Source organism: Carassius carassius, chromosome 45, assembly GCF_963082965.1.
Source record: "Carassius carassius chromosome 45, fCarCar2.1, whole genome shotgun sequence".
In the NCBI taxonomy this organism is placed as follows: domain Eukaryota; kingdom Metazoa; phylum Chordata; class Actinopteri; order Cypriniformes; family Cyprinidae; genus Carassius; species Carassius carassius.
In genome coordinates, this window is record NC_081799.1 from 11641270 (window position 1) to 11654627 (window position 13358).

General features: G+C 37.4%; 1 protein-coding gene across 1 annotated transcript in view; it reads right to left on the bottom strand.

Annotated features, from left to right (window-relative positions):
* Positions 1-2074: 2074 nt before the first annotated feature.
* The window catches only part of fgf11b (fibroblast growth factor 11b), a 41132-nt gene continuing 29848 nt past the window's right edge, over positions 2075-13358 (bottom strand). The window contains exons 4-5 of the mRNA XM_059539541.1: positions 4190-4388; positions 2075-3054 (exon numbers count right to left, since the gene is read on the bottom strand). Coding sequence (XP_059395524.1) covers positions 2921-3054; positions 4190-4388 — 333 coding nt within the window. The 3' untranslated portion in view covers positions 2075-2920. The remainder of the gene's footprint in view (positions 3055-4189; positions 4389-13358) is intronic.

Genomic DNA, 13358 nt, shown 5'->3' on the forward strand with positions numbered 1-13358 from the left:
GCACACATGAGGGGACATATTTGCGCAACATTTGTCCTTGTGTTCTTAGCGTCAGGTAGATACACAACACATAACGCGTTCTCCTCCCCCTATCCTCATAGAGACTCTGTTCCTCAACTTCCACTCAATCGGCAAGAATTTGTGTCGGATCTCGCTTTCATCATTAGCACCAAAGCACACGTTCTCCTCCAATAATCCAACTTAATGATCTTCTGGTTTTGCTCCTCATAATCGAATGTCGTCTTCCTCTCCACCAGCTAACTTCAATCACAGAGCTGCCCTCAGGATTTTCACATACTCTCGCAGCCAGCAAATTGTCTTCATCCCAAATCTCGTCACGCATAACCAAACTTTCTCCAGCCTTTCTCATGCTACACATTACAGGAATGTTCCAGATTCAATACAAGTTAAGCGCAATGAACAGCACTTGTGGCATTATGTTGATTAACACAAAAATGTATTTTCAATTGTCCCCCCTTTTCTCTAAAGAAAAAAAAAGTAGAAGAAGCAAAAATCTGGGTTACAGTGAAGCACTTACAATGAAACTGAAGAGGGCAAATTCATAAATCTCAATATCTTCTTTCTTTAATAAAACAGCCACAAGATATAAAAATTTGCATGTTAACATGATTTTAGTGTAAAAAAAATATGTTTACTAAATTTTGGTATAAAAGTGTATTCAATTTTACTTGAAAACAAAACAGTTAAAACCATAAAAATGATTAAAAAGGGTAATTTAAATTGCTTTAATGCTATATAAATGCACAAGTTTAAACGGAACAATAAATGTACATCTTTTATTAAATGAAAAGCTTTGAATATCTACTTGAAAATTGTCTAAAAATCAATTAATATTAATTTCAAGTGCATCACTGTAACCTGTAAAATATCTATACATTTTTTGTTTTTTTTCTGAAGAAAATTAGGAAAAGATTTAAATACATTTTTAGTTTAATCAACATTATGCCACATCTGCTGTTCATTCAATTCAATTGAACTGGAATATTCCTTTAATATTCAACTTGCTAATAACTTTCATTGAGACACATACAAGTACCTTGCTTCAACATGCTAAACACTTTCTGCAACTTGCACAAACCCTCACTAACATCCACTATACATTCTTCCTACTTCCTGATGCATTTTCCAAAATATTTAATGTTCTTTGATTTAATTATTAGTCAAATATTGATTCATTTTATGTATGTATTTATTTCTTTTTTTCTTTTTCTTGCTGGTCAGATGTTAGGGCACAGCTCAAGGAGATTACGTCTATGTGAACACAAATAAGAATTAACAAATGACCTTTCTCAGACAGAACAGCAGCAAAACCAACAAAAGACATGCAAGCCATACCTTCTACAGCCTCAGCAACTGCTATTGGCCCACAAATGCATGTCATCATCAAAGAGGAGGTTGCTTCCCTTCTGTAGGACAAAAGGTCACCATTTGGAAACTGGTTGACCAATGCACTTGCAAACGCACACATTGCAAACAACTTACGGAGTGTGGTGTGTGTAAACTGATAAGATGCCTGTGGAATTACAAAGAGATCCTGGATGTCACAGCACATCCGCTTGGTTATGTGTCAATTATGAAACCTGGAGAGGGTCATCAGTCAACATCTCCAGGCAGATTAAAATGCCCAGACTCTACCGAGCCATTACAATAATCAACTGTGGTGTGTGAGCCAATTTACACATGTGTGTCCAGACTGCCACACACACAAATAAATAATGGAAGCAGATGTTCATTTCACATCGTTCTGTCTCTTTCACACTCTAATACTCACGTCTAAACGCACACAAACATTGCGTCATTGATCAGCTTGCCGCAATTTAAATTTGCATATTAAAATCTCTTGTCCGAGCTGCTTGAACAAGCTGAACGTTCCCGGGAAAAGGAGTAAATAATTCAAGCAATCATGGCTTGACTCCATGTAATCCCCTCTAAGAATTCCATCAAAGAGCTATCAAACAACTGCCCCGAATAATCTTCACTCGTTTGCCAATGATACAGAAGCCACTTCAAGCCAACTGGCCATTAAACATGAATAGAGTTTCACACAAGAGAATTTCTTTTTTTTTTTTGGATCTTACAGTCTGCAGTTGTAGCCATAATGAAACCAAAAACAGATGTGTTTTGAGTTGTGGATTCAATCTAAATTCATAATCATCCTCATTGGGTTGTTTTTGAGAATATCAGACAGTGGAAAGAAGTAGAACTACAGATTTATGTTTGATTTCAAAAGCTGCCCAATCACATATTATGCACAACACCACTGGCTTCCCTGGCAGCGGCCCAGCAGAAATCAATCGACACTGCTGACCAATAGAACTGGATCCTCCTTGAATGGTCCAATAAAAACTAATTTTACTATGCTCCTTCGTATAGTTCTGACTGGCACAGAGCAGCATTTGGCAAAGTGATGGCAGGAAAAAAAATGAACCAGCTAGGGTCTCATCTGCTGAAATCATTATGATGATATTGTATAATAACCTCTCTCTGCTTCGCTTTTGTTCTTGCACTAAAATTCTTTGTTCAAACAAAAAGAAACCGTAGGGAAAGAAAAGCCAATTGAATTCTTCAGTTAGGATGAATATTGTTTGCATTTTTCGTCTGACACTGTGAGAGAACTCAAGTAGGGCACATGGGTGCATGGAAAAATGTTTTTGCAGAGGATTATGGGATCATACGGGGGGAGGGGGGGTCAGGTGTCATGCTGGGTCAGTGGAAATATATGTGAGCTGGTTCGATGGAGAGAGGCAGGGATTCTCCACTTGTCTGTCTGATCTTGCCCCATTCAAAACCCCACAACTGACAGCCGCTCACACAGCTCTTCCTGCCCTCATTACATGAAGGAAAATGGAGTTCTCAGTGTCTATGTAGTCCCTCACCCTCCCTGCGTGCGCCCCCTGTGCTATGAAGCATCAGCTCTGGGGGCTTCTTTCCTGCCATTCTGGTGAGACGGGGAGTCTGAAGTCTTTACGGTTTTGCGTGGAGGACTCTGCTCCGCTACAAGCTCATGCAGTGAAGGTTCATTGTACATGGCCACTAAAGGGAACAAGAAGAGTAAAGACACACTGAGGTTATTTAAAGCAACAACAGAGTAACTAAAGTTATAGTCTCTGGAATAGTCCAAAAAAAAAATGAAAGAATCTGTCATTGGAAAAACCCTTGTTTGGACCACTAATTTGAATATTGGGAGGGCCATTAGCTGGTACAAACTTATTATTATCTAGTATAAGATGGCCAAATTTGGATATAAGCTCATCTATGACATCTGGTACAAGCTGAATACTGGTTTAAGATCAGCTTATCTACTAATCTAAGGTTTTTGTTTGTTTGTTTGTTTTTTTTGTAACCGAAGTTTAACAATTTTGACCAGTCTTAAAGAAAACAAATAGCTGACCAATTTTCAAGACTAGTCTAAACATTTTATGCCACCAGCCTCTGGCCTGAGATAGGGCTAGCTGGTCTAAACTAGGGCGGCTGGTTATTGGCTGGTCGTTAGCTTGTTTAGACTGCTTATTATCTGCTCTAAGATTGGATGGTTACTAGCTGGTCTATGCTAGTGCAAGCTGGTTATAAGTTGGTCCAAGATGCCTAGTCTAAGTTTGGCATTATTGGGTCTACAGCTAGTGCAAGCTAAATATTAATCATTTGTCAGTGCAAGCTGGTTATTAGCTACTCTTTGTTGGCCAGCCACCAACTTCCAAAAACAATCTTGACCACCTGGTTTGCTAATCGACCAATCAAACTGGTCTATTGTCACCTGTTTGGACCAATTACTTACAAGCTTTAACCAGCTAGAAACTAAAACACAGTTACCCCTTCAAGTTAGATTTTCCATCTTGGAATTAGTCTCTGGTAAGCTATATTCTGCATTGGAATTATGGCTGCACAATTAATTAAAATTAAATCGCAAAGGCGATAAATCGCTATTTTGTCATGCATATATTTCATTAAAGCACAGTTCTGTGATCAGTAGTGAATCTCCATCCGAATGCCAGAGGGCGCTCTCGTGCTGAAACTTCAAATACATTGTGTAGTAAATGCTTCTCCATCTGAAAGCACGTGATGAGGCTTTACTACTGATCACAGAACCATCTCTACTGACAAGATGCGTATGACAGTCACATTTGATTAATCATGCAGCCGTAATCTGAAAGTTTAAACCTGATCTGACCTTCGATGACTTTAGGTAGGAAGTGTGCGGCTGCTTTGGTCTTCTTCACACGGTTGCCCTTCATTACTTGGCCATCCCGGTTGATGCCAATGTACCACGAGCGTCCAGACTGGCTTTGGCGGTACAGCATGGAGGAGTACGTCACATAGTAGTTCTCAAACACACTCTCTTTGAATTTGCACTCGGGGTTGAAATTCTCCTGCCAAAGAATGAAAAAACACAAATATGCTAATAAGTACAGGCATCTGTAATGCATGCACATTCATGTATGAGAAAACGAAAGATGACAAAGTTAGCATGTTTCTAACAGAAATACCATTACACCGTACTTTTGATTGGTTGGTCTGCATCTGTAGAGGGTAAGCGGAAATCCCATCATGGTGCTTCCTTGAAAGCAGTGTTCTCCAGAGAGCAGGAGGTAGATTATTCTACTCAAAAACTGCATTCATTTGCATGACTGATGAACTTAACACTGTCCCCAAAGGTACTCCGAGAGTAGAGAAGCAGCGAGCTCCACTCAACATATGTACCAGCATGCAAATGTAAATGCACACACTTGAAAGCAGAAGCCACAAATCTATAGATACTCAAAATGTCATGACCTGCGATGAAGAAAAACACATTCCGTTTTCAACCTAAAACTTTCATTTAGCCCGTTCTGAACAGAACCTCGCCGTTCCCATTCATCTCCCTTTTACTTAGAGCCCTTTCCACCAATCCAAGCCACTAAAGCCAGGTGACTGTAACCAGGAGTGACATGTATACATCTCTCTTAGTCTTCGTCAGGGTCCTTGCCCTGTCAGAGAGCAGACCCAATCAGCAGGATGGATTTACTGAGGGTAGTCAAGTAGAAACGGCTGACTGAAGACTTTTGGCAAACCACCGGAGATTGAGAGATTCGGACTGAGTGAGGAAAGGAGAAACAGAGATGATTCTGGGGTCTGAAGGTGGATGAAAGGGTTACGGGGGTTTTTCTTTCCCAATCTTAAGCAGCTCAGCTCAACTTGAGTGAAAACCAGCGCATGCGTCCAAATTTCTGCCTGTCTGCTTTTAGAGTCTATGCAATGCTCAGGATTTTTTCTTAGATTTGTCTTCATCAGCACTCACGTTCTTTTTCTTTCACTTATTTTATCTAACCCTCCTTCCCTTCCTCTTGGCCTGTGCATCAAACTAAGCAGCTTTTTCCTCACGTATTTGATGTCCTTAAAATCTCACAGACGGAGGAGATCAATAGATGATCAGCCTCATGGAATACTAATAACAATCTAATCACGTGAATCGTGTTACCACGGCCACAGGGAAGGACATTGTCACATCCAACCTCACATTTTCAAGTTCAGTCTTCAAATATTAAGTCCCAAAGTTGACCTTTGTCCTGTTTTACAACATACATTACATTATAGCTTGTGGTGGTACCGTCTTAAGACATTAAGAACTTGATCTCCTGGGGTTGACCTGAGGACAACCTTTTTGATGCCAAGGACCCCTAAATATGTTAGGAAAAAATGTGTGAAAAAAAAACAAACAAACAAAAAAACAAATTAAGTGTGATATTATAAAGACAAGATCACTGTTTCCAAATTTAAAATACATTTGAATTAAATTTAGATTTATATTTATATATTTTCAAACAAATTGTCATTATTAATATTCTCTAAAATATCTCCTATTTATTAAGCTATCTGAGATTAACAATTTACACACTATTTTATTATATATAAAATAATAAATATAAATGTATACAAATGGGAATAATTTAAATATAGTAAATTTAAACAGTTTCTATGTTTTCAATCAGAACATAACACACCATTAAGATCTTAATTGTGTCAGTATAACATTTAAATTTAAAATTTGTATACATTTATATTATTAAAAATGTCAGATATAAAATACACTTATAACATACTTTTAAATAAACATAAATAATTATATTTATGTGATTATAAGAAAAACTAATATGTATGAATACACACATGTGTGTGTGTATTGCTTGTATAATCGCAGTACAGAGCCATGCCCCCTGATGGCATATACACACACAGACGACCAGAGACAACATTACTGCAATACATCATGTGCCATTCACCGGTGAGAAAACTTAATAGTACAATTAGTAAAAGTACTACAATACCAGGAAGGAAGATCAGGTTGTTGATGTTTGCCTGCCATTCTCGCTCTGTCTGCACAGCGTGCGTGAACACATTGATGATGTATCCTGTCTGCACGAACAGGGTGTGCAGGGTGCTCGGAACGAGCATTTCTTGGTCCTACGCCTTCCACAGAATATATAAATACATAAATACATTTAGACCATGTTACTTAATGATTGCTATCGGAATGTGAAAAGACTTTCAACCAGCATAACAAAAAATGTTTCTGAAGACAATCACCTATTGCACCTTTAAGCGCATACATTAACTTAGATTATTATTATTATTATTATTACTTCCTGCTAATTGTTTTACGGACCCCTAGCACCCCTTTGTGGTCTCCTTTGAGGTTCTGGGCCCCAGTCTGAAAACCCCTGACCCAGATGGCCAGCTCCTATCTGTGCTTGGGAGAATAAGCATTGAGTAGCCATGATTACAGGCTTAAATGAAAAGCTAATCCTTTCGCTCTGACTCATGAAGTTAGACTGCCTCCTTCAGCTTGAGTGTCTTGGTGGAATGGGTTGGAATGACATGTGGAGAAAGAGGTAATATCTGGCCTGCGTGCAGAGAATCCTGACAAAGATGCCAAGTCGCCAACATCTTTATCATGCAAAGCAGCACTCTGACCTTCCCCTCGCTCCACCCCCTCTCCTCCCCTTCTCTTCCTTCTCGCTGCCTTCCTCCATTTTTTTTACTTTCGCATGCAAGGGTCTGATTGCATCTATTCACCTGGTCATAAAGTAATGCCCATTCATGAGCCTCTGTCTAAAAAAGGAAAAATAGCCTTGCTAAATCTTTAAACATCCTCCATTTCAAAATCACTTTGTTCAATACATAAACACAGACAGGTGACCTTTAAAGTCTGCATGAAATCAAACCTGACCCTATTTATTTTTATTTTTATTTTTTTACAACTAATGTTAGATAGTTAGGTAAAGGGGTGCATTACAATCAAGCCCCGTCCTCATTTTTTTCTTTTTTTCTTTCTTTCATATTTAGTTTTCTGCTTCATTTGGAAACACATTACAATACAAGACTATGTCTTCCAGTTCATGCAGACTTTAACAATGAGACGTTTGTCAGGATTTTAACTTTTTCTAAGTGTTAACAGTCATATGTGTGACTTTCTGAACTACTTCTAGATGTATAAATTCATTGTTTTAATTAGTATTTGTGCTTTTTTAATTTTGATGATTAGAGCTTAAAGCTCATGAAAGTCAAAAATCCAGTATCTGAAAATATTAGAATATTTACATTTGAATTTCATTAATGACCATCCCTACAGTATAAGTCAAAAAAGGTCATTACTGAAAGGGGTGGCTGTTCACAGAGTGCTGTATCAAAGCATATTAAAAGTCACCACGCTTAGACGTCTTCAGGAAAAGGGCTACTTCTGAAAAAGAAACAACGTCAGAAACATACCTGGACTAAAGAGAAAAAGAACTGGACTGTTGCTCAGTGCTCCAAAGTCCTTTTTTTCAGATAAAAGTAAATTTAGCATTTCATTTGGAAATCAAGGTCTGCAGTCTGGAGGAAGACCGGAGAGGCACAGAATCCAAAATCCTGGGTGAAGTTTCTGAAGTCAGTGATGATTTGGGGTGCCGTGGCATCTGCTGATGTTGGCCCATTATGTTTTATTAAGTCCAAAGTCAATGCAGCCATCTACCAGGAGATTTTGGGGCACCTTATGCTTCCATCTGCTGACAAGCTTTATGGAGATGCTGATTTCCTTTTCCAGCAGGACTCTAGCACCTGTCCACAGAGCCAAACCCCCTTCCAAGTGCTTTGCTGACCATGATATTACTGTGCTTGATTAGGCAGCCAACATGCCTGACCTGAACACCATATGGAATCTATGGAATGTAATTAACATTTAATCATTACATGTAATGAATCTGTTTGAAATAAGTTACAAAAAAGAGATACCTTTTTTTCTTCTATATAATATTATTTGAGATAAACCTGTACAGCATATGTGTGCGTGCTACACTATCATAAATAAATAAATAAATAAATAAAAAATAATAATAATAATAGTTTAAGCAGCAAAATACATGGTTTGTATAAATTAATGATTATAGTTCATTGAAATTTCACCTTAGTAGTTTTAAAACAAAAAATACTGAATTTATAAATATTGTTTTATTGAATTAAACCTACAAGCTACATGCTATAGTATACATACCTATACTATGGTGTGACTATTTAATCATATAGTGACATGCAAAATATTATTTTTAATTTAACGTCACAACATTCAGTTTCATGTAGTTAGGTGAGTCTATGGTAATGGCAACAATATGTTTGAATTTATATATTTACACACACACATCAATTTAATTAATGTACAATATGTTATCCATTTCTTAAAACAATGTATATTTAGCTACATCAGTACTACAGTACTACAGCTGCAGTACTACACAGAGACTTGGAAATGTGCTGTATAATGTTGCTTGAATTTTTTAAGCTTCCAATCATATTATTATGATTTTTTCCCCCTCAATTTTATTCAAGTGTGAACTACACATATTAGCAAACGTGCAGACTTAACAAAACATATACCCAGATACTCCGCAGCCACCACAAGATGTTCTGCAAGTTTCTTCTCACAGCCTTTGGTTCAGAGAGCATGAAATTGACATACGGAGGGTGTGGGATCCTACTGCTGTGCTGTTTCTGTTAATGACCTTGTTACTCCCACGTGGCAAATGCAAAAATGCTTGATGTGAGGGCAGTTTACAGTGCCCGCTCAAGTGCTGCAAAAAGCAGTCTTAAGGCTGTCAGACCTTTAATGCCCATCACAATAACTTTAACAGATGAAAAATTTAACAGTCACGTTAAACTGCCAACGACAAGCAAAGCACAATAACATGAGGTTTCAGTCTTGCAACACAGATGTTTTGAAATTTTCTTGACATTTTGGGACCAACGTGACCTCTATGTCCTTTACGTTCTCAGCAGGAAGTTGGGAAGGAAATGTAACACAACGCTGGAGACACAGTTGAATAATTGATATCAATTATGCTATTTCAAAGACACATGTATTATTCAGTGAAACTGTATTAGTCCCAAATCCATGACTACAGCTATAGGCGTTATACTGAGACTGGAAGTAGACAAGAAATATGCCCTTCATCTCAAGAACATGGGAAACACGCAAAACAAGCATCTTGGCCACAAAGGAACACTGGGATAGCAAAGTTATGACTCAAGCTGTAAATGAGTGCTGTACTTCCTGTGAGTGGAGGAGGCCTATGGCACTGGCGGAGAACGGAAAATGAAAGAGAGTAACTGGATAGCTAGCAGCTAAGGAATTAAATGTATGCTTGGAAAAATGTTGTATTTGCAAAATATAATATAAGTCTTATTTACTCTGAATACATGACTACTTTTATTGGCTGTCAATAGAGCACTGCAGTGATGATGTATTTTTGTAGGCCAACTCACCCTGGTTCCCTTAACAAAAACCCAATAGTTGCTGACCGAAAGTGGCCCCAGTGGTGCCATAATCTCTGTCTGTATATGTCATTTGGGGCCAGTCTCGCCCATGATCATATCTAAACATAAAGCTCCTTACTGGGGATTACGTTTCATGCGTTAGAGTGTATTTTTGTGTTTGTGGCCCAATATGTTTATGCCTCAGTTAATCCTTGCACTTGAGTGCATATGTGTACAGTTCATACGTGTAATGTGTGTTGCTACTTATACGTACATGTTTGGGAAGACGCATTCACTGATGTAAGTTTGTGTGTTCAGCAGATGTTCAGTGGCATACAACATTACATAAGTCTATAAAGCATGCAGGGCGGCATTAGGAAACATCAATGGATGGATGAACGAAAGCAGGCGAGGACATAATCCATTTACGCTCTGCCTATGGTGACGTTTACTGATGGTCGTGCAGCTGGTGAGGGTGGGCGGAGCTATTCCAGATCGCTGATGGCATTTATCTTTGTTTTGAGTGACGAATGGAGGGTCCCTGTCAATAAGATTCATGTTATGGAATGTTAGATGGTATCTCCTGCTTTAATGAATGATCTGGAACAGGGCTGACAGAATTACTAATAAGCATGTAGCAAAGTAATGGGATCTGTATGTAAATTGTGAATCTAGTAAACGTACATTTACAATATCAATGTGCTGGCAGCATTTATTCTAAACTTTCAACTTTAGAGATGTACAAATCTTTACCAGTCTTTTGAGGTTCAAACATTAATGGAGTTGGTTGTTTAAATTGTATTTACAATAAATGAGTTTAATCATTTAACACCATCATATTGATTAGTTAACCCATTTACCTAATTTGACTTGATGTTTTCATTCTGTTGTGTGTGTAAAGATCGATCAGAACTGTTGTGAAACCAATGACACATATGAATCTGTAATGTGTGAAATGCATAGAATAGCATACTATTCTTACATTTTCTTGGAGTTTTTAGAGAAGCTCCGTCCCTTTTTTAACACTACACTCATCTCTTCTGTCTTCCATATGCATTTCTACAGCGTGGCGGTAAGGTTGTATGAATTTATGAACAAACTGCTTTTTTCTTCAAATCTTTCCGGTCGGCTGACATTTGCTATGACATCCATCTGCTATAAACATTAGAATGCATGATAATTTTCGTTAACTCTACAATAAGTAAATCCATTTCCTCAGCTAATTACTCTTCAACAGCGGTGCTATAATGGAAGTTCAAAGATAAACTTCTAAAGATGGCTGCAGGCTTGTTTCTCTGATGCATAAGGTCTATATGTGTATTTTCTGTATGCGTAGATTGCTGGGATGAACTAGATTTTCCAAAATGTGTGATATAAATCAGAACACAGAATGAGATACTGTGTCCCACTGTGCAGTGCACTCAACTTGACCTTTTCATTTCCAGTGTGATGAATATACTGTTGGTTAAATCAACTGTTAGTAATTCATTATTTGATCAGACTGGCAATGATAACACTATAAACATTTTTACAGAAAAAAAGTATTAACAATACAAAAATATAAATTTTAATACAGGACATGCAATGTAGTGTAGCATACTACAGTTTGAAATGACTGTCAGAATAATGCCTATTATTTACTTTTTAAGGATGCATTAAATTGATTGAAAGTGACAGTAAAGACACGTTGCAAAATCTTTCATAATAATAAATGTCTCTCGAGCACCAAATCAGTATATAAGAATGATTTCTGAAGGATCATGTGGCACTGAAGACTAGAGTATTGAGGATGAAAATTCTAAATTCAGCTATACTTCATTCATTTTAAGACGTACAATTACATACAATTTAAAACTGTAATTACATTTGAAACATTTTGATCAAATAACTTCAGCCTTGTATGCCATAAGAGCATAAAAAACATTATATATATATATATATATATATATATATATATATATATATATATATATATATATATATATATATATATATATATATATATATATATATTTAAAATCTTTCCAACCCCAAACTTTTATTTATATTATAAAATATATTATATCATATCATATCATATCATATCATATCATATCATATCATATCATATCATATCATATCATATATTTTTTTGTAAGAAAATAAACAATTTTTGTGTGAGCTCCTCTCCTTTTTAAACAAAATTTTATTTACAGTGGGATAAATATTTATTTTATCCCCTGCTGATTTTGTAAGTTTGCCCACTTACAAAAAATATTGGGTCTGTAATTTTTATGGTAAGTTTATTGTAACATATAGAGACAGAATACCAACCAAAAAAATCCAGAAAAAAAACACTATATAAAGTCTAGAAATTGATTTTGCATTTCAGTGAGTGAAATAAATATTTGATCTCAAAGCAAAACATGACTTAATACTTGGTACAGAAACCCCTTTTGGCAAGCACAGTGGTAAGATGTTTTTTTTTTTTTTTTTTTTAGTTTTTTAGTCACCAGGTTTGCACATATTTTAGGAAGGATTTTGGTCCACTCCTCTTTACAGATTCTCTCGAAATCCGGTCATTTAGCAACGGAAAGTTTCAGGTCCCTCCACAGGATTGAGGTCTGGAGACTGGCTAGGCCACTCCATGACCTTAATGTGCTTCTTCTTGAGTCACTCCTTTGTTTCTTTGGCTATATGTTTTGGGTCATTGAGATCCTGGAAGACCCATCCATGACCCATCTTCAGTGTCCTGGCTGAGGGAAGGAGGTTCTTGTCCAAGATTTTATAGTACATGGCCCTGTCCATTTACCCCTCAGTGCGGTGAAGTCGTCCTGTGCCCTTAGCAGAAAAACAGCCCCAAAGCATAATGTTTCCACCTCCGTGTTTGACAGTAGGGATGGTGTTCTTGGGGACAAAGTCAGCATTTCTCTCCCTTCAAACACGGCGAGTCGAGTAAATGCCAAAGAGCTCAATTTTGTTCTCATCTGACCACATCACTTTCTCCCAAGCCTTCTCTGAATCATTTAGATGTTCATTGGCAAACTTTAAATGGGCCTGTAGATGAGCCTTCTTGAGTAGTGGGACCCTTTTTAGGATTTTAGTCCATTGTGGCATAGTGTGTTACCAATGCTTTTCTTGGTGACTGTGGTCCTAACTTCCTTAAGGTCATTAACAAGCTCTTTCAGAATTGTTCTGGGTTGATTCCTCAGCTTTCTCATGATAATCCTTACCCCATGAGGCGAGATCTTGCATGGAGCTCCAGACTTGTATTTCTTCCATTTCCGAATAATTGCACCAACAGTTGTCTCCTTCTTGCTGATGGCATTGTAGCCCATTCTAGCCTTGTGCATATTATATATAACATACAATCTTGTCTCTGACATCCTTTGACAGCCCTTTGGTCTTGCCCATGGTGGTGGGAGATGTTGGAATGGAAAATACAGATTGTGTGGACAGGTGTCTTTTATACACCTAACGAGCTGACATTAGGAAAAACTTCTTAAAGTGACAGGAATAATCTGTGTTCCACATAACCACATAAGGCACATAACCAGTCCGTGGGAGCCAGAATACTTGCTGGTTGGTAGGGGATC